The following is a 24,220-nucleotide window of genomic DNA, read 5'->3' as shown; positions in this document are numbered from 1 at the left end:
TAAGGTCGGTCTTCCTGTGTGGTCATCTCACTTGCGGCACGCTCACTCTTCCTCATAGTCCTCCTTCTTCTCGCTATGGGCCTTGGCCTTCTTCGGCTTGACCTTCTCTTGAGCTTCGCGTAACGGAGCGCTGGCTCTCTTGGCCTTGAGATTATCCTCCTCTTCGCGCAGCGTGTCGCGCATGCCTTCACAGATCTTGAGCCAATGCTGTCGCTGCTCTTTGGTGCCGAGTTGATCGTACCATTCCTCATTGCTCAAGGTGACCTCCTTGCCTGCTTTGGAAACCATCTCGGGGATCCAGCCGCAGTGAGCCAAGATAGCTCTATAGGCGCTGTCATCTTCGACATCTGCCCTGACTTCTCCGGTGGTGGAACGGCTAGCTTTCACGAAGCGTACGTCATCAGCAGGACGGAATGCAGAAGCTAGTCTGCCACACTTGTTCACGTCGATGCCACCCATAGACTGTAGACGAGTAGTGTTCAGGAAAAGGAATGCTCTGTCGCCTTTGCCGTTATTGTTGCCGTGCTCGGCTTTGACAACTTGATTGTGCTCATGTAGCATTGCAGCAACGAAGAACATGCGGCGTTTGAAAATCTGGTACTTGTCCTCTTTTTTGTTGAAGAAGGTATTGATGAGCTTGACCTCGGCAGGGTCCGAAAAGTTGGCCGAAAAGTCGGGAATGGGCTCCTGGCTCTTATCGCCGCTGTCGTGAACCTTGATCGTTCTGGCAACGCACTTGTCGTAGCTCTCGGCCTTGCCTCTGCCCGCTACATTCTCACGTCGGCGAGTTGCCTTCTCAGGGCTGGACCTCTGCTTCTCTTGAGGCTGGAAATATTCAATAGCATGATCGATGTCAGCGGTCTCAAGGTTATGAAGCTCTTCGATCTCCTGTTGGGTTTGTTCAGTGGCAAGGACATCATTGGTAGCCTCGGGTTTGCTGATCTTTCTGCCCTTCCTGGACAGCCTTTGCCTCTTTGGTGGCTGAGGGGGAACGTCATCATCGTTGTCGACCTTGCGCTTACTGCCCTGCTCGGGCTCTGCGATCGAGTGGGCAGGCTGTAGCCACTTTTCCTTCTCAGGCACTGGCGGATACCTTCCAAATCTCTCGTAGTAGACGTTGTAGATGCCCTGCTGTAGGCGATCCCAAGTGACTGGACAGCCCTGCATTTCTTCAAGGCAGGCTTGCTGCTCAGTGGGGATCATGCGGGCTTGCTGGCGACTCTCTCGGGCCAAATCGACGAGACCCAATACAGCGTCGACCTCACTGCTGGGGTCGATGGTCACTTGTGGTGGAAGGGTCGCAACAGAAGACATGTTGGTCAACATATGTACAGGGGCGACGGTTATTTGCTGGTAAATGCCCTTTGTTATCTCACGTACATTTGTGCATGTATCGGGAATATGGCTTACCAGAGAGAGGGAATGCTGAGATTAAGTACTTGTTCTGAGCACAGCTCAGAGGACTTTGAAACAAGCAAACTTTGGCACCAGCCAGTGGTCCACGAGTAGAAATATGGTACAATGTGTTTGTGTGGCACTGAAAGGTACTCAACTGGCCCGCAGCTGAGGAGGTTGCTAACAAATCGAGAACTGGTGCCTGACCTGGAAGAATTGAAACAGAGACTGCCTGAGTCCGAGATGGTGTGGAAGTGATAGGGAAAGACAAAGGTTTGGAAAAGTTTGGAAATGTCGAGCGGACTTGATGCATGGAAGCCCCCCTCCCGAGGTCGATGGCGAATAATTCCCAGCCATTGTAGGCGGCTGGGCCTGTTCACAACGCGTTGCAAGTTCGCGATGAATAGACCGTTGCGTTTCAATGGGGTGGCTGGTCGAGGTGCAATCATCAACAATGCGCAGACAGTGAATGAGAAAAGGAATTGCGGGAGTCGGAATGAAAGTCGCTCTGCATTGGCTGACGAAGGTGGTCCTACTCACAAAATTCTGAGCATACCGAAGTCTCCATGCAGGCAACACTGTACCGCGGTACGTAAAGAATCTGAAGTCCGACGTGAGTGCGGCTTGCCCTCGTCATTGCCATGTGGATTTCGCATCGGAATCGAATGATGCCTGCGCGTTAATTCGGCTGTGTTGTTAGAGAACAGCATGCAACACGAGCTGACACTGGAGAACGCTTGTTAGGCGCTAAATGGATGTTATGGCAGATATCGAGCAAGGCATGTCAATTGGGGGCAGTTGCACATTGAGCAGTCCTGAGGCCTCACCTGCGCTGATGGGCTGTTGGTTAGGGGGCCAGGACTTTCCTCGGTTTTGGGCTTTAGCTGCGTCACACCATGCCACTCCCATCGTCACTACTACGGAGACTCTCGCGGGGAATGCTTCAGTATGGCATCGAAGTGCTCTCAAGCGTGCACGACTGAGACAGGCCTGCGCTAGAGACTGAGGCCCAAAGAACGGTTGCGTTTCCTGATGACCCACAGCGACGGCGGAGATGGGTTGCAAGAACAGCAACACAACAAATGTTTCGCGTGCGCGATTCCGGAACGACTGCAGGTACTCATTGAGGGGCAAAATCGTCATGTAGGTCGGAAGAAGGTGTAGCGCGATGTCGATTCAGGCAAGTGCGCTAGCGGCTAGCGCCGGTTCCCTTGAAGGCAGTCAGGCATCCTTGATAGCTGCCAATGACGTGCCCGAACCACACACCTAGAAAAATCCACCCACACTTGAGGCTTCAGCAGTTGAGGCTCTGCTGCAGAAACTCAATGTTGTGATTGTCGGAAAGACGATACCCGTAGTCTGCTCCACGTGTGCGTTGACTGATCGGCTAACGACGGCACAACTTTATCAAAGTTATCAAGAGCAGCTTATCTTCATGTTACCAGCATCGCTCTGCTCTGTTGTCCTATCGTACGTTTGATTGCCGCAAAGCCGTTCAGGCCTAAGGCGGGACCGACAAGATTCACGAAAAGCCTCCGCGAAATCAAGGCAAGGCCTTCTGTGGGCATTTCGCTAGGTGCCTCCCCGGTCCGTAGATGAGAAGTTAGGGATATCGGCGAGTCGGATATCATTCACCTTTGGCAGTTCTCCTGTAGTCACCTTCACATGCACGAAAGGAAGGATATGTCTGGCCGAATCCAACTTCCAAGCTTTGGATATCTCAAACGCTTTTCAGTCCTGGCTTTCCATGTTCGATCTGCTTTCACCTCGGGCGCCAAACCTGCTGTGTCGTCAGGCGTCGTACGTGGCCAGGGAGCTTACTTCCTCACTCCAGGGATCTCCATATCCATGCAGTCCTTCATAGTTGTCCAATCTCCATCTTTGAGCTTTCCGTCTAGCCAGGCATCAATCCACTGATCCATCTTTCTCAAGTATTTGTCCACCAACATTCGGCTCTGCTCCCGATCGATGTGGCCATTCAGAGCCTGGGGCTGCTGCTCCTCGCCATTCATGACAGTGCTGGTCACAGTACCTGCCTTGTCTTCATTGAGTTGCCGCAGCAGCCTCGACCTCATGTGTTTCCCCGTCCTGATCACGCTCGTCATATTACGCACCATATTCAATGCATTCGGCACGTAATTCTCCTCCAAGAACAAGATTTTGTCCATTCCCGCCTGAGTGAATGCCTCCTCGGGCACACTGTTCCTAATTCGATACAGCAAGACCAAAGGATTCAAGTCTCTCGCATTTTCCGTTAGCGAGCAATTGCTGAGGTGCTCGATGAAGTTGAGAGCATCACCAAGGATGACAGAATGGGAAGGCGTTCCAAGGGAAATATCAGGAGATCGCTGCGTGAGAGCCTTGTAGTCGATCAGATTGCAGAGCGTAGTCAGAGCTTGGGACAGGATGGGGTCCTGAGTCGATGCAGAGGCCACGTCTGGCCGTACGGCTTGCACCTGAGGCTGAAGGGCGGGCTGCTGCTGTCGGCGTTGCGGCTCAGGGCACACGTATCGGTACTGGTAGCTACCCTGGTAGCTGCTGCGATCCTGCTGTTGCTGGCGAAGTTGCCCCAGATCTCCACGTTGACCATAAGTTTCGCCCTGGCTCACAACCCGAGTAAATCCGCGCTCTCGGTTGTGGTGGCCTCGCCGAGCGAAACGTGGCTCGTCCGATGGTCGCCAACTACTGCCGGTTCCTCTACCACCGCCATATCCATGCTGGATATGGCTACTGCCGTAGTGGCGGTTGCTGTCGCGCTCACGCCAGGGGCACATAGATCCTGCTGTGCTAGCGTCAGTGTGTCAGTGTCTTGTGTACATCAAAAAGCCAAGAACGCAATATCCTGGCTAGTTGTAAGCAAGGGACAAAAGTTATTAACAAGGTTCCCAGGCGTAGGCAGACAGGTGATTCTGGATTATTTCCTACTAGCGTGTGAATGAATAAGTGAATGAGCTTTGTGGCGGGCCATATCAAATCGATAAGGGCATGAAGGATCCTGCTGGGCAACGCGAATGTGACTGGTCTCTCAGTGAAGACTCACATAAACTGGCAGCGTCCTGGCTTCGTTTCGCTCTCCGGGAACATCATAGGAGGATGCTGGTGACTGCTGGCAGGTAGATCGACCGGTCAGTGGCAGAGCGAGCATTGGACATCAGTGGTCTTCAGACGAATCTGCAAGGGAACAATGTCCAGAAGAGGGAGACTGGATGGTGGTCGTAATAATTGGCCTGCATCCAATATGCATGGTCCAACCAACAACAGCACTGTTCACAATAGTCCTATTTGGGTTCCAACGCTATGCATATGTCCAATCGTCGCATTGTCGTTATGTTTATATGTCGTCATCTTCTTCAGCAGTGGCAGTTGGCGTACTTGATTTTGAGCTATTCATTCTTCTCATTTCGTAGCTTCCTCCATCCGCGGGCATCGAGAGAGCTGCTCGTCCAGTCTCTGAAGACTCCAAGAACTCTCTTAGTCGTTTCTTGCCCTCCTCCAAGGCTTGAGCCGAGGCTGCGTTCGCCATGTTGAGCATTGGGCCCCAAAGGTTCAGCTGGTGCGTGACGTAAGCGCCGATACCAAGCAGGATGAGGAAGATGAAATAGAGCGGATTTCGAAGCACTGTCGACACGTTAGCACGTACTCCAAGGGAGAGGTTCAAGATACTCACCAGCCACAATCTCGTTCCATCCAAGAGCCAGCAACAAACCATAGAAGTACAGCGGTACTTGAGTCATGCCGCCAATAGCACTACGCTTAGCCTCCACATACACACCATCAGCCGACTTTTTGAACCGGACGGTCAAGTCCTGGCGCTTGGCTTCATTCAAGATTGTGGTCTCCTCCTCAAGACTCTTGCCCTCGTCTTCGTCAACGCCGCCGATAGGCGTAAGGTCCTCTTCATCTGCGGCGGTAGCTGAGGCAGGCTGGTTGCCGATCCACACGTCCAGCGGTGGAGGACTGCCAGTTTCAGAATGCCTGAATCGCGAAAGCAAAGGTATCAACTGTAATGTGCTCTCTCTTGCCTTGGTATAGATGCCCTCAATGTCATCTGTTGGGCGCCATATCCTAGGCACGCCTTCTTCATCGTAGCGAAACTTGTCTTCAAAGTTTTCGCGCAGTTTCAGGAGGAGGTTGCCTTCCATCATCTCCTCATCGATCTTGGCGCGCAGGACACCCCACGATTTTCGTCGCAGTCTCCAGATGCCAACTTCAACTTCTTCTGGACTTGCGTCGAAAGATCGTGCTCGATCTGCGAACCGCGTCTCCGCCTCGTCAACGATTTTCTTGAAAAGGACCCAAATTCGGTCCCAGATGCCTTGTTCGACAGGCTTGTCGCCCTTCTCTGGTGCACCGGTACCGCCGCGTCCCGAGCCAAGTGCGTTGAACTCCAGACCTACGCTGTCGTTGAGTTTACTTCGGACCCAACGCTCCACACGGGTGGCGAGCCTTCTCATTTCGTCTTTGCGTAGCTGTGCGGAAACCTTGTCAAGTTCTTTCTGGTACAATGTCATCTCTTGGCTGTAGTTAGCCCATGGGAGACCTGCGATCACAGAACCTTTAGCGGCCAAGTCGAACTTTTGAAGGGCAGCTCTCTTTTGCTCCTTTACGATCTCAGCGAAGTCATATGAGGCGCCCTTCTTCTGACCAGCCTTAACCTCGGAGCTCACAGCATTGCTAAAGTTTTCAACTCCAAGCTTATGAGCCGCTGTGAGCTGCCCAACGAAGAGTGCCTTCAAACGAGTGTCCATCTTGTTCTCTAACTCGGTACGCTTTCGTTGGTAGACACCTTTGTGGTAGCGGCCCGCTTCGGTTTCGAAATTAGCTATCGTGTCAGTTCTGGCCGAAGTCATGACTTTGCCCAGGTCGGCCAAGACATGGCTTTCTCCTGTCTTGCTTGCTTCCAACTGCTTTGACTCAAGGGGAGTAATGGCCGAATCAAATGCAACCAAAACCTCGCGCATGATTTCGTCACACCGGAACTGAGCGAGGAGTTCCTGTTGTGTAGGGAGGTCGAGATCTTTGTTCTCAACAATTTGATCCCAGACACCTTCAGCATAATGCGAGAAGCCATCCGCCGGAATGCGCCGATGGTACTCCGGGAGGAAGACGCCGGATTCGAATTCGCTCTTGAGGGGGTCCCTTCGAGCATCCCGATGCCCATCCTTGAAGCGTGTGGCCATCTTGTTGACTTCCTGCTGAAATTGGTCAGGTTGGTAGAGCTTGTGGGGTAGAGCGGTGAATGCAAAGTCGAAATAGTCGTCAATACTGCTGTTCTCGAGACCTTTGGGCTTGGAAAGGCTGGTCCAAATCTTGCCCATGTCCTGCATCAATGTATTGCGTAAATTCTGTAGCGGCGTAGTACCCAGAAAGTCGCGGATAACAAAGTATAGGAGGCTTCGAGAAGTGGACTTCTTGTCCTTGAGGAACAGCTGCAGGTTGACCTCGAAGACTGTTTTCAGAAGACCCATATTGGCACCTTGGTAGAGACCGACTTGGTGTTCCCAGATATTGACCATTAGAACTTCGCTGGTTGCAAGAGCGAAAAGAGAACTCTTGCGCTCGAAGTCTTGGTCTTCTCCTCGCTCTCGGCCATCGGTTCCCTCCACGTCCATGACCAGGATATTGTCTGCCATGCCCGCAGTCTTGGATTTGTTCTTGGAGAGCCAGATGCCTTTAGTGGTCTGCTTGCGTTCCGCTTCGGACATGACGCCGAACTGTGTGTTGAATAGAGCATTGAGGAGCGTGGACTTCCCGGTGGATTGGGAACCAAACACAGAGATCACATGGTAATTGAAACCAGAGTGGGCAACATCGGCAAATTGTAAGTATTTCGCGAGATCCGTACTGAGGCGGTCAGTCAAGTATTAGATGGAGCCACTGGTGTACTCACTTGAAGTCCTTCTCTTCGTCAATAACTTGCACGCCATGCTCGAAATTGGCGGTGCCATTCTGGCCAGCCGATGCGAAATGGCCATTGACAGCCATTTTGTCCGGAGCAGTCAAGGATCTATTCACCGCCGTAGGACGAAGGGATGATGAGGCTGCCGGAGACAGCGGCGGCGAAAGCGTCGAAGCCATGACGGCAAGCGAGTGAGATCCCTGCCACTGGAATTCGTCGTCTGCGCCAGTACAAACGAGTTGAGCCAGTCACCTGAGCAGGAATAAGTTGGGGTGACGGTAGTTGTGGTGGCTGCGCTTTGACTCCCGCCAGAAGCCAGGTGCCAGGGTGGCTAGTGCTTGGTTGGTGGAGGCTTATTCCACCCACGCTGCCTCGCTCGTTAAACCGTGGGGTGGCCCAGACCTTTCTCGAGATTCACAGGCCTCTTCAATGCCTCGCATTCATTCTACAAGTATTGAAAACTCCGTGTGTTGGCCCAGTTGTCAGACTGGCAGGTTGTTATGTTGTATTTTGTGGTATTCAGGTTTTGCCATTGGTCAAACGGCGGATGCTCATCGCCCGTAGTTGCATGTATATTCAGCGGTACAGCTCGTGCTATCTCACCGACTAATGGAACCAGGGAGATCACCGACATCGACTACACTGGTAAATGGCAGACGATAGATGAAACAAGGAGCAAGTCGAAGAATTGTGATGCTAGGTTCATCGACGTGCAATCGGGCCGAGGGTAATCGCAGCCGTATGTCTTCGTAGCGGATCTCAGCTGATCACAAACACTTCTGGCCCATCGTTATGACTGACTCCATTGTATGATGTCCTGCCCAGTATGTACAGAGCCTCCCGGGTACACACACACTATGGCCCGGTCGGTGGCCGCCACTCATCATTTCAGGGTTGGTGCATTCAGGACCGACTTGCTCTCCGTATCAGGAGGTGTGGTCTTGTATACCTGACCGGTGACCGTACCGTCCTTAAGGATGCCGACATCCTTTTCTCCTCGTCGCAGAACACTCCGTGTCTCTGCCATAACCTGGTAGTCCCTCAAATGTACGGGAGTTTGGCCTTTTGGCGTATCTGGAATGGTTTTGTCGAGGCCCTGCGGCTAGTCAGCATGTATTCCCGGTCTCGTAGTCGAATCGATCGTACCATTTTGTTGAAGACGCATCGATTGAGCACTCGTTCCGGTCTCCGGCACTGGAAGAAGTGGTGATTGTAGTTTTCCAAGCAGTTCCAGTGCGCCCGAAACTCCTCTAAGCAGTGTTTGTTCATATCAGCTAGCCTGTGGAAAGGTCAACATCTGCTCTTCGCAAGGTTGGAAGGACCACTAACACGCTCGCGGCGCACCGGGTGACCTTACGTCCCTCCTTCATGCAGTCCAGTTCTCCCTTGCCGAATGCATCGGTCTTGCATTGCATGTAGTCGTCATTGTATGGTCGACATCTTGCGCCAATGAAGTATGAAGCACTCATGAGAGGTGCAGAGGTAGCGCCTATCTCTGTAACCTTGGGTATGTGGTCGGGCATAGGAGTCGTGTCGATGAGTACATCTTGACTGAATCTGCAGGTCCTGTTAGAAGGCTGTCCGGGCCAAAAGAGCTTTGTGGCCATACCTTGACTCCCGGCGCGCCATCGTGACAGTGTTGCGAAGTATGTAAGGCCTGGTGGGGTCGCTAGACAGTGTACAGGAGCAGCTTGAACGTCGAGTTGAAGCTCCATTTCATGCCAAGACTGGCCTCTGCGGAGGAAGCCTTGCAGCGCGCTCAGATACCGCAGTCGCGTTCTCAGGCGCAAGAGTTGCAACTACAATCAATGACACGGGTTTCCTTTGTTACATATTTTTAATATGTGCCGGTAACTGCCCTAATAGCATCACCAATCTGCTCCAACCTTGCGTAGCGTCTCTGGCTGTAGCACTGGTTGACGATGTCTTCTCTGTTCGGCAACTCTACCAACACGGCCAACACCGGCGCGAAACCTGGAGGAATATTCTCGTTGAACACGCAACCGTCTGGCGGGTTATTTGGAAATACACAGCAGAACAAACCAGGGGAGTTGAAAGGCTTTGGCTTCTCTACACAAAATCAGAACACAACACAAGGCTCGTCCGTCTTTGGGAGTTCGACTCAGCAACAAAACAACACATCTAGCAAACCTGGCTTGTTCACCTTTGGCCAAAGCCAGCAGCAACAAGATGCGAATAATCCGCCGCAACGAGACCTCAGCCAGACCCTGCGGTTTGGCAATTCGGTGGTGAACGCGCAACAAGCTGCACAGGCGCTCTGGGAGGAAGGACGTGGACTAGGTGTCTATCGATCAATTCCGGATCAGATGGAGATCGTCAAAGATAAATGGGATGCGGCCACGCTATCCTCGCCACTGCAAGCTTATCTCTACGCGTATGTTGGCGATGAGAGGAATGCTCTGCACTATCGGCCGGGGCCTGATGAAGATGAGACCAAGTGGGAGGAAGCGGTTACGAAACGCCCAGGGCCTGCATGGGTTCCCGTCCTTGTCCGTGGGTTCGGTAACATGGCAAACAAAGCACAACTGCAGATGGAGACGATTGCGAAATGCAACATGCTCTTGAACGAGATCAATACTTCTCTGGACATGCAACTTGAGACGCACAACCAGAAGGTGACTGCACGGCTGGCCGAGTGTAAGCGGCGGCAAACAGCTGCGAGCAGACGAACACTAGCTTTGGCCGTCAAGGTACAGATACTACGCAACAAAGGTTATGTGATGGACAATGCGGAGGAAGAGCTGAAATCGAAGCTCGAGAAGCTCGAACGCGATGTATGCGATCCCGCCCTCGATGCTCGAGAACAAGAGATCTGGGCACGTATGCTGGGCATCAGGGAGCGCGCGAAGCGCTTGAAGGCTGAAATGGAGAAGATCACACCTGCTGCACTTGCGGAGGAGCCTGTGCTAGACGAAGAGACTGTCAAGCAGGCCAAGGAGGTAGGCTCAGAATTCGACAGCTGCGTCTTACATTCAACTGACATGTCCCAGATTCTTGAAGCATATGACACCCAGCTCCGACATCTTCACAAGGAGCTTCAGCTTGTCCAACAGGAATACCAGGATTGGGAGAAGTTCTCGAAAGGTAACGATTCAAATCCGTTGCGCAGAAGATGAAGTTTAGGAGAAAAGTTCTTTTGAATTTTGCGCAACCACCCGCCATGTCCATGGGTATCGCGATGAGGACTTGTCTACCAATGCATAATCAGGATAGTGTACAACATCGACCGCCACTTTCTGCAAGGCGCAAAGGGGGCGGCTTTGGGTGAGAGATCGGGATTAGAACAACTTTCTTGCCCAGTCAACGACATGCGGTGCTGATGTACGTTAGCTGGGTCCTAGCATTTGAGGTTCGATCGCATACAGAACCATAGTGCGGTGCATGTGATGGCGAAGAGCTGGACATTGGCGCCAGCGACTCGGTTGGCTTCTTGAAGCTCAGCTTCTGATGGTTGCTCCGGAGCTAGGTCTGATTAGCAACATTTTCAACGCATAAGAGGTAGACGCACGACCGCCGAACATATTTGCGACTGCGGACTGAAAGGCGTGGACAGGAAAACTGTGGTAGATGCACGAATTGACGAGTATTTGGTGAACCGAACTAGTAATTGAGGATGTTCTGAAAGCAACTCGAGATTGTTCCGTCCGCATGCGCAATGCCGTCACGCGAATTGTGACGCCTCGGGCACTCTTCGGCAACCGTACAAAACCGCATGTGTGGAATGCACTTCTTTGTTCAGCCACTTGTTCACGCTTCGAACCTCTACTTTACTTCGAGAATAGCCCTGTCTCTTGGACGGTCTTAGCGCGAGTTTCAGAAAAGGCGTTTGACTGCCACCTGAGATAGTCAGCACACGACTTCCACTTCTCGGTCATGATGGCTGAGCCAGACTACGACGATCCAAACATGCCTCCTCCAGATGCCATGGGCGATGACAGACCCTCAGATAACGACGACCAGCTCAACGACGTGAGTCCCGAATTTGACGACCCCGAGCCGGCAGCAGCTGCGTCAGACGATGACGACGAATCGCTACTATCAGAAGTCGATGAAGCACAGTTCGCCGACTTCGATCCAGAATCGGTGCAAGTCGCTCCAGATTTTGAGACCCTCAACAAACTAGGCCGAGTCAGTAAACGTCAAAGACCTGAAGGCGAAGAGGCTCCCAAAAAGCGCAAAGAGGGACGGCGCGAGAAGATCAAGAGGAACAAGCGAGGACGAGAAGATAGCGAGGATGGATTTTCTGGAGGTGAGGAGATCGAGGGGAAGCGCCAGCGCAAATCAAAGCCTGGTGGTGATGGCGAGAGGAAGAAGCCCGTACGGGTAGAGATCAATGAAGATGATCTGCCACCGGAGGAGAGGAGACGGCGGGCGCTGGATCGTGCTATGGATGCAGCCGTAAAGAGAAGTACCACGCGCCGCGTCAAGAAGGGCGAGATTGTAAGTCTGCTGAGTCTGTTGCTGAACCGAGCTGACCGAGTTAGGATCTCGAGTCGATGGCCGATCAAGAGATTGAGGATATGCGCAATCGTATGACCAAGGCCGCTGAAGAAGACGGTGAGCTCGTCCGGCAAGGATTACCAGCATCCCAGAAGCTTAAGATGTTGCCGCAAGTCGTCGCCCTCCTCAATCGCAACCAATACACACAAGCGATCCTTGACCCTGAAATGAACCTTCTCGAGGCGGTTCGCTTCTTCCTCGAACCGCTTACAGACGGCTCACTACCAGCCTACAACATTCAGCGCGAGCTTTTCGCATCCCTTGCTAAGCTGCCCATGACCAAGGAAGCACTTATTTCCTCCGGCATTGGCAAAGTCATCGTCTTCTACCGCAAATCAAAACGCACCGAGCCCGTAATCAAGCGGCAAGCCACTAAATTAATGGAGGAATGGTCCAGACCACTGCTGCAACGGAGTGATGACTACACCAAGAAGCAGTTCAAGAAAGTCTACTATGACCCAAGCACCAAGGCCGAGACGACGGGCGCAGCCAAGGTCACACGGAAAGCGGCGGATACCGTTGGTCCCGGAAAGAAAGATACGAACCGTGCGAGACCGCTTCATGGCGCTCTCAGCTACACTATTGCACCGCAGGTTAGCAACATGGCGTCTAGACCGAGGTGATGGCGAAGGACATGCGAAGCTCCGACATCAAAGGACTATGTGTTTCGAGCGAAGTCTTACCCACAACAGATGCTGTCGCCATACCACCATCGTCAAGTTCTGCTGCTGTTTGAGGAAGGCGACTCTGAACAAAAGTCTCAGGTGCCAGCAGCTTCTAAGAGACACACATGGGGCATTGGTTTGTACGAGCGTAGGGTGCACAAGGCTGCAGCCCTTCTCTTCAGACGCACCTAGACGTCGGATAGAAGGCAAAAGCGTTGAATTGGCCGAGTTCAGATAGATTGAACAGTCGACGTAGCATTGTATCACCAAGATTCCATGGCGCCGAGCGGCCACCAATTGACTACATTGGACTATCACTTTGAGCTGAGCCTGTGACCACCTGCAATAGGTAGGCAATCCGCAGGTCTAGCCGAGCATTAGATCCACGGCAACTTTGGAACGAGTATCTTTGCGCAGCAGCTGAGACGTATGTCATGCTGACTGGCTTTTCTGAGGTGGAAAGAGCCAATCTGCGCTTCCACGTGCAATCGCGACTGATGCCTCGGCACCTTTTTACGCGCCATTCGCTATGTCGATCCTCAGGTGCTAAACATATTTCCTGCCTGATACGCAGTGCTGCCGCTACCTTCACACTCTGATGCTTACTGGAACAACAAATTGCTCTCATCTTCTTGTATATCAGGACAGGCCTCGACGGCCTGCAGTTCGTTCAATATGCCACAACCACGCGCCATTGCCAGCATGCCTTTCCAATTCCTATCCACGCTCAACCTCCACAGTCTCACATCCGTCCTCTTGACCTGGCGGACGCTCGCACTCTTGCTCTTAGTCACGAACCTGAAATCCCTCCCGCTCGCCTGGCATTTCCGCCTCACCTACCGCTTCGTGCGCAACCTGCTCACGCCACAGCAAGTAACGCAATCGCTCCGCGCCGCCGCCGCCGCCAATGCCGTCCACCCCATCTTCGCGCCCGCCACGATCCGCACTTCCTCCCCTCTCCTCGAAGGCGACTACAACCTCCACAAGTCCAATTCCACCTACTTCACTGACCTGGACGAATCGCGCACGGCGCTGTGTACGCGTCTGCTTAGTGCGGGCCTGAAGGCACCAAAGCCTGAACAGCAGCAGTCAGGCGCCAATAAGGGCCGCTTGAGCATCATCCTCGGCTCCGTTCACACCAGTTTTCACAAAGAAATCAAAATGTACTCGACGTACGAAGTCCGTTCTAGGATCATTGGGTGGGATCGGAAGTGGCTGCTGGTTGGCAGCTGGTTCGTGAGGCCAGCGCCCAGGGGCGGCAAGGAGACGCTGCTGGCGAGCGCGCTGAGCAAGTACGTGATCAAGCGAGGCCGGCGGACCATTAGTCCCGAGCACTGTCTTCAGGTGGCGGGCTGGCTGCCCGCCCGGCCCGAGGGAGTGGATGCGGAGCGCGGCGTCGAGGCCAGCGGCGTGCTGGTGCCGTCCAATGTTGAGACGGAGGCGCAGACGCCGGTGCTGGCGCCGGCAGTGGACACGGCGGCCAAGGGGGTGGAGGCGGTGGTCGAGAAGCTGGAGAAGGTCAAAGGAGAGGCAGAGGAGATTCGAGATCCCGTCGCGGCTGCGGCCGCGGGGCCAGTAGATGGAGTGGTGGGCGAGTGGGACTGGCATCGCATTGAGCAGGAGCGCTTACGCGGCCTAAAGATCGTGGAGGCGTGGATGGCCTTGGACGGGAGTCTGAAAGAGGAGTTCGAGCATGAACTGTAGATTGAAGGGATGTGCTGCGTAGCGCCGAGACCGACCAAGACAGATTCACGTCGGGCGATTATACACTTATAGATGCGATACCCTTCGAAGGGACGGCTTTCAACCACTTGTACTCTGCAGATTATGCGTGACGGTGTCGAGACGATAGGTACTGTGAAAGGGGGCGCTACTTTCTACCAGCTAGCCAGCCAACTTGTAAGACCTTGAAAAGGCGAATATCCCGGCGCATTCGCCAACGAGAAACACGTCGCGAAAATCGGGCTCGCAGTGCAACGAGGACAAGGGAAGGGAAGTGTCGTGGCAAGTTGCCGGACTTGGCCCTTCACTTTTTACATCTATATTCACCCGTGCTTCGAGACGTGTGTTCTCCGTAGAGGAACCAGAACCAAGATAGGAGGCATAATATATTGCTTTGCTACCGAGCAGATTTTTATACACAAGTATTTTTAGGGAGATCGTTATCGTGTCAAAGTTGTTGGCACTGGCTGACTGGATTGTCGGCGGGAGCGCCGGGGAGCTACTATCGAGAAGTATCGCGCTCGGGTTGCTTGCTTGTCATGCCGAAGATGCAGTCGATGAATCGGGTCCTCGACGTGCCAGGCGAGGGTGGCGTATGATCGGACGGCGACGACCTCGAGGTGGTATTGACCCAAGCCGTCAGAGTTGATTGAATCGCTTCAGTCCTTCTTGTCTTGGGCCTTTTCTCCCTTCTTGTCCTCGGCCTTGGAGTCGCTCTTTTCCTTATCCTCATCGTGCTGCTCCTTCTTCCCATTCTTCTTCCCATTTGCGCTGTGGTGCCTCTTTTCTGCGTCCTTCTTCCACCGCTTCTCATCGTCTTGCCTGCCCTTCAAGCGCTGTTCCTCAGCATCTACCATCTCCTTCCACCGGTCTCGGCCGGACCGATCTTCCTTCTCACCACCGAAGCCCTGTTTCACCTCGACTTCCTTCTCAATGATGCGTTTGTGCTCCGGATCGCTAGGGTCAATGTACTTGACTGTTTCCCATCGTCCCGTCTGCTGGCGCTGATCGCTGATCTCGAACGCTGCCGAGGCCACGAGAACGCCGAGTGTGAGAAATTGTGCATAGACACGGGCCTGTACAAGCTTCTGTGCGCCGGTGAGATACTTGTTTCGATTGACAATCGAAAACGCTGCGACCATAGAGAGAATCCAGGAGCCACCGACAATCTTGTATCTCTCCTCCCGGCCAAAATCAATCGCTCGCTGTGTAAAGGTTTTCCCCGCCACCTGCTCCTCCCTCTTCTCTTTTTGGCTTTCTTGGTACTCGCGATCTATCGGATTACGGTCTTGTTCAAATTTCCTTGACCAGTGGTCAGCCGCAACAATTCCGCCGAAGGTGCCGGCTGAGGTAACGAGGAAGGCTTTTAGAGGTAGAGTGAGTGTGCGAAAGAAGTGGTAACGGCCTGATGCAATTGCTACACCAGCAAGGCCCAGACCGAGTCCTGAGAAGCCGCCGATGGCACCACCCTTAAGGGTCTCGCGGTAATGGGCCGCTTCCTCTTCTTTGGTGAGGATTTTCATGGCGGAGTTGGAGGTGGTCTGATGTTGGTGCTAGAAAATGGCTGCAAGACCAGAGAAAGCTGGTATGAGCTCAGATCTGGATGGACCGGGCGATAGCCTGGAGGTCTGCTCGATTACGTAGGTCGGTCGACTTCTCGTCAATTTTGTTATACGGGTGATGTCAACGCTCGCCGCCACGGCAGAGGTCGCAAGCTTCTCCAACTAAAGCTATTGGGTGCGCTTTGCACGTTGTTGGACAAAGGTAGCTTGGTCGAGTGGTACCAATAAGCTCACTGCTACAACGCAGCGGCCGGTGGATTATATGTCAAGCACTGTGTAGTGAGCGAAATGAAACACGCGCCTCGTGTTAGGTAATGGCCTCGCGCGGAGAAAGGTGGTGGTGTCGCAAAAAGAGCTTGGTAGCTGCAAAAAGCTTATGACATCAGGCCATACCGCTTACATGCTGTGATAGGCCTCGGGAAACGGACCGGCAGCGGTTTCCGGGCAGTCAACTTGCACGTTCCAAGGTCCAGTGGGCCTGCTGGGCCTTGCCGTTCAGAGGCATATTCGCCTGTGCGGTTATTGGTAGCTATCAGACCACCGCCGAAAGCGCCTGCAGCGAGTTTGTTAGTCAGGGCGGCGAAGGAATTGTGCAATTAGCGGCTACAGGGTGGATGAGAGCCCCCGGCGCGCCCCGACACACCGCTGAGTATTGCTGCGTTAGGTATGGACGAGCCATTTAGGCGCCTGTAAACGTTTAGCCGGGGCATGTCTCGCGTGTTTCTAGGTGGCGAGGCTGAATTTTCTAGGCTGTTCGGAGGGTTGCCGAAACATCGCCGGCCGGGGCCCAGTATAGTCACCGAGGCAAGATTTGTTTGTTCTCTATCAACCAGCTCGGTTTTCGTGGATCCTACGAGGATGGTTGGGGACAAGACGAGAGCATCACTGACACTCCAGCAAGCAGTTGAAGCAACTGCCATCTGTGGCACTTGCCTGCCCGGAACACGGGTTGTCCGGCAGCTGCCAACATCGTCTCAACGGCTCGAAAGTGGCTCTGAAATTATCGCTGCAATGCTGTGGCGGTCGCACGAGATGGCACGCATCAGACGAGCGTCTAAGAACAGGGCCAGTCAACTGCCAGCGCCTCTCACTGTAGATGGAAGGCAAAGGAGAATATGTTTCATTGCCCTTGTCTTGCAGGAAAATATGCAAGGGCCCCGAGCGTGAATATAGATACCGCACTCCTCTCGGCGAGCACGTATGAGGTCTTGTCGTCTCTTTTCTTTGGTGTTACGGGCACAGCATTCTGTCCTCCTCTGGCCAGTATCACCTTCCAACGGCCATTCTGTCTCGATCAAACACATCGGCTTGTGATGAGTGAGACGTGAACCAGATGCCGCAATCAGCGTTTACCAGTGTAATCGGTACAAGGGATGGGCCAAGGATGACATGTCAGAGCAACGAACAGGTGACAGAAGCAGAGGAAATGGCATGCATTGGTCCACGAAACGCGATTGGGTTTGCAGGCTGCATATGCAGAAGCACTGCGAGATAAAGATTGCTCTGGCTTTTCGGCGTCGAGTCGACACTCGAGGTAAGTGACTTCTCAGACAGAGGCGATCAGTCGATTGTGCGCCATCAAGGGCGCACTGCTAACCTCGCTCTCTGCGGATGTTGCCCAGGTCCTGTGGAATTGATCTTTCGGAAAGATGCCCGCGGACTATAGGCCAAAAACAGATAAACTGTACCCATGCATTGGAATTCAGTTTGATCCAATTTGCGATGGCTCACTGTGCTACAGGCCCCCAGGTTACAAAACACCCAGGAGCAATGTCACTGTGGCCTAGATGTGCGCAACAAAGAGCCTCACGTCCCTGAGCAGCAACAACAACAAGACCCACGGTACCGTCGACTAAAGTCTTCCCCTTGCTGTCACGATGCTACCTCGCCACAATTGTGCTTAGCCGTAGCCACATGCAGATATCACAGGGATGGTGGTGCCGACACATCTGGTCCAAGCTCGCCGACAAGCCCGAGTTGCTGAAGACCAGGGATGTCCTTGATGCTGGTCCTTGTCTAGCGATGCTGTCGCAGTCGATGCCATCTCCTCGGGACGCTCGCCCGATGCTGAATGGACTATTGCTTTACGAGTCGTCCAAAATCATCCGCAAGGGACATGTGAGGTGCTTCAGTATCATGTTAGATTGAAGACTTGGCAGGCAGAGAAGGATCTTCGTCCTGTCAAGCAAACCGATCGACAAGACATGCAAGGAAGGTTTGCTTCTGGGTCATCCTGATGCTGCAACGGTAATCTCGGACGCGAATGGGATACTGCCGGACCGAACAAATGCTTTGAGCAAACAACGTGACTGTGACATGGGTGTCAAACTAGGGGCTCTGCGTTTCAAATGCCGCAGAGCTGGAGTAACATCCCAGAGGCATTGGCCGATCGCGTTGGCAGGATCCTTGCGAAAGCGCCAGGCTTGCGTTTGCCTTGCGTAAATCTTGTTTGTCGTTGAGATGGACAGTTCCTCCTGAGGCAGCCATGTCAAGGGGACAGTCTGGCCTAGTTTGCCTTTTCTCGGGTCACTCACTGCTTGCTGCCTAGCTTACGACATACGATCGCGCGGCGCAAAGGCGAGCTTTTGAGGACTTGGGAGCAATTTCGCTTTGCGAGGCTCCAGTCACATTGTGGAGGCGGGGCCGATCTCTGTTATGTCATGTATCGATATATCTCGACAACAATTGAGGACGGGTGCGGCGCGTACCAAAAGGATGTGCACCCAGGGAAAGAAAGAGACATGCTCCTGCCGGATCCAGCGCGTTTAGTCATGCGGCTCTTGTGTATGCTTCGACCATTTTCAGACCGACACTCGTCGAAAGACCACAGGTTGCAATGTAGTTCATGCCAGAACGTTGGGTGGTACTACCTCGTAGCTTGGTCTCTCGGGGATGCGCCGAAAAGGCACATCGCGGCGGTAAGGAGTGGAGAGGATGAAAGGTCCATCACGGTGAGGTCGGGATGGCATGAAACGTTTGACGTCGCAGAGAAAATCCAGAAGAGGCCAGTCATTTCTCAAGGGGAGCCGCGGCGCGAGGTTGGCAAAAACGAGACGCGAGCTCGCATGTTTCTCCATGCCGGGCACCATTCCTCTTGCGGCGTGGTGTCCAGAGACTTGGTACATTTCTGTATCGTCATTGGCCCACACTGACCCAAATAGGGGCAAGAATGTTGCTGGGCCGAAGCCTTGCCTTCAGCCTCATCCAGGGGTTTGCCCAAGGGTGAAGGCTAGCTCAGTCCACGCCGTCCTCACCCCGGTCAAGCTTGCGGGTACCTGCCAAGCGGGAGAATGCACAGCCAATACTTCGCCTCTCAGTGTTTGCCATCGCTATGCGGGTCTCCCAAGGATCAGCTTGCCTAAGCATGGATGGCTAAGGGGCAGTGAGACCACACATTCTGATTCGGCAGCAACACCAGCGGCACCGCGTGTGCTGGTATGGTGACACCTCAAAGTCTAGAAAGTCGGCTGTTCCATATTGTCGACGGTGGCAGACCGCGGGGGCCATTCAGGAGTCGGCATCCAGGCTGCCCTGGTATGTTCTACCGCGCACCAGATCGTGTTGAAGGAGTTGTGGCGAAGGTGATTCGTAGGACCAGATCTGTCGGCACAGACCCACCAACCCACCAACCCATGTCGTGCACGCGTGCTAGCTAGCCGACAATCCTGCAGCTACCTTGTCACCCCCCTCCTCCTCTTTGGGTATATAGAACTCCTCGCCAGACACAGGAATGGCTTTCCCTCCTCCTCAAGCAAGTCTTCATTCATTCATTGCCTCCTCTCGTTGTGCGCGCCAGGCTAGTCCTGCCTTACCCTCATTCCACATCTCAGTTGACTTGACAACCCCCCAGTCTCGCCCGCGGCAGACATTCATTCCTTCTCACCCCAGCGACAAGTCAGCGACCATTCCTTCACCAAGACCGGCCACTTTGTTCTAGAATTCCGACTCTTCGGTTCCTGACAATCAGCCTCAAAGCCAAAGAAAGGTACGCCATCTTCGTCATCCACATCCTTTGTTCCACCGTCAAAAGCCTTTTGCCGCTCCATTGTTGCCTTGTTGCCACTACGACGTACTGCCCACATTGTCTTCCTGCCATTGTCTCCCCGCCATTGTCACCACCGAGACCCGTTTGTCGAGCCCGCTTTATTGCGACTTTTGCATTCGAGTCGATAAATATCTCGACCCTTCTAGCTCCCTCCTAATACTTCACCAAACAACAAACCCTCTTTACCCCCAAACCCGTTGGCCTTCATTACCAACTGCTAATACCAGACCCCAGAGTTCCTGGTACAAGTGCCAATCCACTCACTACAAGCACAACCTATCCACAAACAGATCCACGGCTGGTCCTGAGATCTACACAACCCTCCACCAAGATGCCTTCCTTCTCGAAGATGGCCCTCACGGCTTTCCTCGCCTGCGCTTCCCTCGTCAACGCCCACATGGTTATGAAGACCCCCAAGCCATTCGGTAACCCCAACAACAGCCCTCTCGATGCTTCCGGCTCCGATTTCCCCTGCAAGGGTGGGCCCTACGACCGCAGCAGCGTCCAGAACGTTATGGCCATTGGCGAGTCTCAAACCCTTTCCTTCACCGGTTCAGCCGTCCACGGTGGAGGTTCTTGCCAAGTCAGCTTGACCACCGACCTCCAGCCTACCAAGGACTCCAAGTGGATGGTCATCAAGTCCATCGAGGGTGGTTGCCCAGCTTCCGTCGCCGGTAACCTGCCCGCTGACCCCAACGGTTCCGGCGCTTCTACCTTCCAGTACACCATCCCTGAGGGTATCGCTCCTGGCGAGTATGTCATTGCTTGGACCTGGATCAACAAGATCGGTAACCGCGAGTTTTATATGAACTGCGGTCCCGCCACTGTCACTGGTGCGAAGAAGAAGCGCTACGCCCCTGCTGGCGTCTCTCTTGCCCGCCGTCAATCCTCGTTCCCCGACATGTTTGTTGCCAACCTCGCCAGCGTCAACGATTGCAAGACTCCCGAGTCCTTTGACTACAACTACCCCAACCCCGGTCAGGAGGTTCAATCCGCTGGCACTGGTCCCTACACCAACCTAGCTTGCGGCGCTGGCGGCAACAACCCTGCTCCTCAGCCTACTGGTGCTGCTAGTGGCTCCGGCCCTGGTTCCGGTACTCAACCCTCGTCTGCTCCTGCCACTGCTCCTACTGGTGGTGCCGGCGGCAACCCAGGCTCTGCTCAGCCTAGTGGCGGCGCCGGCGGTCAGCCTCAGCAGCCTCCCACCGGTAGCCAGCCCCAACAACCCGAGCAGCCTCAACAACCTCCTTCTGGCGGCCAGGGCGGCACTCGCACCGGCGCTCCCGGCTCCTTCGCCACCGGTGCTAACCCCCTGCCTCCTGATGTCGGCTCTGCCCCCTCGGGCGACGCCCCTGCTGCTTCGGCCCCTGCTGCTCCTCCCGCCAGCACCGGCACCGCCTCTGCGCCCCCCGCCTCCTCTGGCGGCAGCATCTCCGGCGCCCAGCCCCAAGGCTCCGCCTGCACCGACGAGGGAGCCTGGCTCTGTCTTCCCGGCGGCCAATCATTCCAGCGCTGCGCCTCTGGCGTCTGGTCCGTCACCCAATCCATGGCTGCCGGCATGCAATGCACTCCCGGAGGCGCCTCTGCCAACTTCCAGATGTCGCGCCTTGGCGGTGTCCCCAAGTACAAGCGCGAGCCTCGTCGTATCGTCGTCTAAAACAAAGCGACATGCCCAAAATCCCTGATCTGATCTGATCTGATCGGGCTTGAGCTTTCTTTTCACGACTTCCAAAAAATAGCGAAACTTGGCCTTGCTTCACTTGTACCACCACCACCAGCATTACGAAGCCTTTTTTTCTCTCATCAAGGCTTTCCCACCTTTTTCTGCATGGCGAAAAATACCTTTTTGTGTTTTCCATAACGGCTTCATGTTCACGACGAAAAATTTGTGCATCCAGCGTTGAAGAAAGAGATAGAGCGACACATCTCTCAGGAAGAGGGAGGGCGGGGATTTGGAAGGGGGAGGCGGCCACTAGGGCCGTTCCTTTCCCAGAGACAACCGTCCCAAACGGATAACTGCCAGTGTTTGGCAATGCAATCAATGAAAAAATTGACTTCCCACAAGAAAAATGATCCTTATTCTGATACTCGCCTTCTCCTTGCTTTCTTGATTTTGTGAGGCCCCTTGGCTGCAATGCTTCCACGGCCTCCAGATGGGGGCCGTCGCCTGAATGAGGCAACCCGCCACCCTCACGCTGCGTTGCATCGTGCCCATTTCGGCGTGGTACTGCAGCCGCAGGAATGTGTTTCCAGAACGCGGAACTATGGCAACTAGCATTCCTCGGTCCAGACAGGGGAGGCGGGCCGCCATTTCAGCAAAGCGTGTGGCGGAGCTGGTGGCTTTTCAGTTCGCAGTTGTGTGACCGACGAGGGTAGGTTTCGGGAGTTCGTGCGACGCGCCTGAGAGCATCGAGCCTGTAAACACGAGCAATGGCAAAGTGGTTAGGTGGGAATGCTTGGTCAAAAGCGTCGCGATACAGACTTCAAGAAGCAGCTGCGAGGTCCACAGCTAGAGCACTGCATCATCTAGTTCCGTAAGGCAAATGGATCCTCAGTACCTTCCAGAGCAGATATTAGACTGCGAGCTAGGATGCAGCAACAGCCTGGTCCAGGTCTGGCAGGCGTCTGGAAGACAAGGGCCCATCCTTCCCAACAGATGACCTCACTGCCGTCTACATTGGCTTGCCACATCCTAGATGGTTCATAGGTCACGCAGATACTGCTCTCGCGAGAATTGCTAAATTGAAGAAAGATAAAAGGTGGATTCACCGTGTATGTCGAGTTGATCGATGTAGGTACGTGTGCTAACTGCACTAATGGCAGATAAGATCCGCCGTTGATTATGTAATCCATTCCCAGCAGCCAAGATTTCATGATTTCGTGCCAAGCACACATCTGAAATTCCGATTTACCGCAGCCTGCGAACAACTTCGACATTGCTGCCAGTCTCTACAACAACAACTAATCCCACAGCAATCTCTCAAGATGTCCGGACGTCCTACTGTCGGCATCATCGGCGGCGATGGCAAAGCCAGCGGCTCGACCCACCCTCTTCCCGCTGTCTTCAGCGCTCCCATCCGACCCGATATTGTCCAGTACGAAGAAATCCACAACTAAGCGCAACGTGAGGCTCATAATTCTACAGGACCGTCCACACTGGCATGGCCAAGAACAAGAGACAGCCCTATGCTGTGAGCGAGAAGGCAGGCGAGCAGACCTCTGCTGAGTCTTGGGGTACCGGTACGCATTCAACGCGAAGCGAGAGCAGAGGACGATTTTTTAACATTTTGCAGGTCGCGCTGTCGCCCGTATCCCTCGTGTGTCTGGTGGTGGTACTCACCGCGCTGGTCAGGCTGCTTTCGGTAACCAGTGCCGCTCCGGTCGCATGTTCGCTCCCACCAAGGTCTGGCGGAAGTGGCACCAGAAGATCAACCAGGGTCAGAGGTGAGTCGATGGTGAATAGAGGTAGTGGTCAAGGCTAACAACTGCAGACGCTTTGCAACCGCGTCGGCTATCGCTGCCAGTGCTGTTCCCGCTCTGCTACTCGCCCGCGGACACCGCATCTCCAATGTCTCCGAAGTCCCCCTCGTCATCAACTCCAAGGTTTTCGAGGCCGCCGCTCTTGTCAAGACTAAGGCTGCTGCTGAGCTCCTGAAGGCTGTCGGTGCTGGTCCAGATATCGTCAAGGTTCAGAAGTCCCGCAAGCTCCGTGCTGGTAAGGGTAAGCTCCGTGGCCGTCGTCACCGCCAGAGACGTGGACCTCTCGTGGTCTACAACCCCGAGACGGATGGCAAGGAGCTTGTCAAGGCTTTCCGCAACATTCCTGGTGTTGACACCGCCTCCGTCTTCTCCCTCAACCTCCTCCAGCTGGCTCCCGGTGGTCACCTCGGCCGCTTCGTCATCTGGACCTCTGGCAGTTTCGCTGCTCTCGACGACATCTACGGCTCCACCACCGAGGCCTCGTCTCTCAAGAAGGATTTCCTTCTGCCCCAGAACGTCGTCTCCAACGCCGACATCACCCGCCTCATCAACAGCACCGAAGTGCAGTCCGTGCTAAACGAGCCCAAGGGTTACGCCACTACCAAGCGCACTGCCGTGCAGAAGAAGAATCCTCTCCGCAACAGACAGGTGCTGCTCCGCCTCAACCCCTATGCCGCTCAGTACTCCAAGGACAAGCTTGGCCAGCAGAGCCTCAAGGAGGGAGGCAAGCCAGCCAAGCCCGCCGATGTCTTCATCGAGACTCTTCACACCAACTAGAAGGGTGATGTGTGCAGCAACGGCGTTTCTGATTCAAACTTGCAACGAAGGCGAGAGAAAACGTGGTGATGAATATCCCCAAGATCGCTTGAAGAGCCCAAGATAGCTCCAATCAAGAATACTTCCCAACTATCTTAACTTGCATCTCCGCTCT

The 24,220-nt window shown here is 54.1% G+C and overlaps 10 protein-coding genes across 10 annotated transcripts; 5 read left to right on the top strand and 5 right to left on the bottom strand.

Moving 5' to 3' along the window:
• Positions 1-42: 42 nt before the first annotated feature.
• Positions 43-1,314, bottom strand: HMPREF1541_10316 (uncharacterized protein; the record flags this gene model as incomplete). The annotated part of the gene is made up of 1 exon (XM_008714987.1): positions 43-1,314. The coding sequence occupies one exon, from the start codon at positions 1,312-1,314 to the stop codon at positions 43-45; it is 1,272 nt and encodes a 423-aa protein (XP_008713209.1).
• A 3,412-nt stretch (positions 1,315-4,726) lies between these two features.
• On the bottom strand, positions 4,727-7,473 carry HMPREF1541_10315 (protein sey1; the record flags this gene model as incomplete). Its single annotated transcript, XM_008714986.1, has 3 exons — positions 4,727-5,013; positions 5,063-7,239; positions 7,286-7,473. 3 exons carry the CDS (start codon positions 7,471-7,473, stop codon positions 4,727-4,729), a joined length of 2,652 nt encoding a protein of 883 aa, XP_008713208.1.
• Positions 7,474-8,177: 704 nt separating this feature from the next.
• HMPREF1541_10314 (uncharacterized protein) lies at positions 8,178-8,923 on the bottom strand (the record flags this gene model as incomplete). Its single annotated transcript, XM_008714985.1, has 4 exons — positions 8,178-8,390; positions 8,441-8,573; positions 8,624-8,851; positions 8,904-8,923. The coding sequence occupies 4 exons, from the start codon at positions 8,921-8,923 to the stop codon at positions 8,178-8,180; spliced, it is 594 nt and encodes a 197-aa protein (XP_008713207.1).
• A 293-nt stretch (positions 8,924-9,216) lies between these two features.
• Positions 9,217-10,431, top strand: HMPREF1541_10313 (uncharacterized protein; the record flags this gene model as incomplete). Its single annotated transcript, XM_008714984.1, has 2 exons — positions 9,217-10,254; positions 10,306-10,431. 2 exons carry the CDS (start codon positions 9,217-9,219, stop codon positions 10,429-10,431), a joined length of 1,164 nt encoding a protein of 387 aa, XP_008713206.1.
• A 162-nt stretch (positions 10,432-10,593) lies between these two features.
• On the bottom strand, positions 10,594-10,836 carry HMPREF1541_10312 (uncharacterized protein; the record flags this gene model as incomplete). The annotated part of the gene is made up of 3 exons (XM_008714983.1): positions 10,594-10,631; positions 10,679-10,777; positions 10,824-10,836. The coding sequence occupies 3 exons, from the start codon at positions 10,834-10,836 to the stop codon at positions 10,594-10,596; spliced, it is 150 nt and encodes a 49-aa protein (XP_008713205.1).
• Positions 10,837-11,191: 355 nt separating this feature from the next.
• On the top strand, positions 11,192-12,438 carry HMPREF1541_10311 (uncharacterized protein; the record flags this gene model as incomplete). Its single annotated transcript, XM_008714982.1, has 2 exons — positions 11,192-11,755; positions 11,800-12,438. The coding sequence occupies 2 exons, from the start codon at positions 11,192-11,194 to the stop codon at positions 12,436-12,438; spliced, it is 1,203 nt and encodes a 400-aa protein (XP_008713204.1).
• Positions 12,439-13,155: 717 nt separating this feature from the next.
• HMPREF1541_10310 (uncharacterized protein) lies at positions 13,156-14,184 on the top strand (the record flags this gene model as incomplete). The annotated part of the gene is made up of 1 exon (XM_008714981.1): positions 13,156-14,184. One exon carries the CDS (start codon positions 13,156-13,158, stop codon positions 14,182-14,184), a length of 1,029 nt encoding a protein of 342 aa, XP_008713203.1.
• Positions 14,185-14,861: 677 nt separating this feature from the next.
• On the bottom strand, positions 14,862-15,725 carry HMPREF1541_10309 (uncharacterized protein; the record flags this gene model as incomplete). Its single annotated transcript, XM_008714980.1, has 1 exon — positions 14,862-15,725. The coding sequence occupies one exon, from the start codon at positions 15,723-15,725 to the stop codon at positions 14,862-14,864; it is 864 nt and encodes a 287-aa protein (XP_008713202.1).
• A 4,415-nt stretch (positions 15,726-20,140) lies between these two features.
• HMPREF1541_10308 (uncharacterized protein) lies at positions 20,141-21,466 on the top strand (the record flags this gene model as incomplete). The annotated part of the gene is made up of 1 exon (XM_008714979.1): positions 20,141-21,466. The coding sequence occupies one exon, from the start codon at positions 20,141-20,143 to the stop codon at positions 21,464-21,466; it is 1,326 nt and encodes a 441-aa protein (XP_008713201.1).
• A 1,328-nt stretch (positions 21,467-22,794) lies between these two features.
• On the top strand, positions 22,795-24,066 carry HMPREF1541_10307 (uncharacterized protein; the record flags this gene model as incomplete). Its single annotated transcript, XM_008714978.1, has 4 exons — positions 22,795-22,904; positions 22,955-23,049; positions 23,103-23,253; positions 23,301-24,066. 4 exons carry the CDS (start codon positions 22,795-22,797, stop codon positions 24,064-24,066), a joined length of 1,122 nt encoding a protein of 373 aa, XP_008713200.1.
• Positions 24,067-24,220: the final 154 nt, after the last annotated feature.

The sequence above is a fragment of the Cyphellophora europaea genome, assembly GCF_000365145.1.
Source record: "Cyphellophora europaea CBS 101466 unplaced genomic scaffold supercont1.12, whole genome shotgun sequence".
NCBI classification, from domain to species: Eukaryota; Fungi; Ascomycota; class Eurotiomycetes; order Chaetothyriales; family Cyphellophoraceae; genus Cyphellophora; species Cyphellophora europaea.
This window is presented reverse-complemented; position numbering and strand designations above follow the sequence as displayed.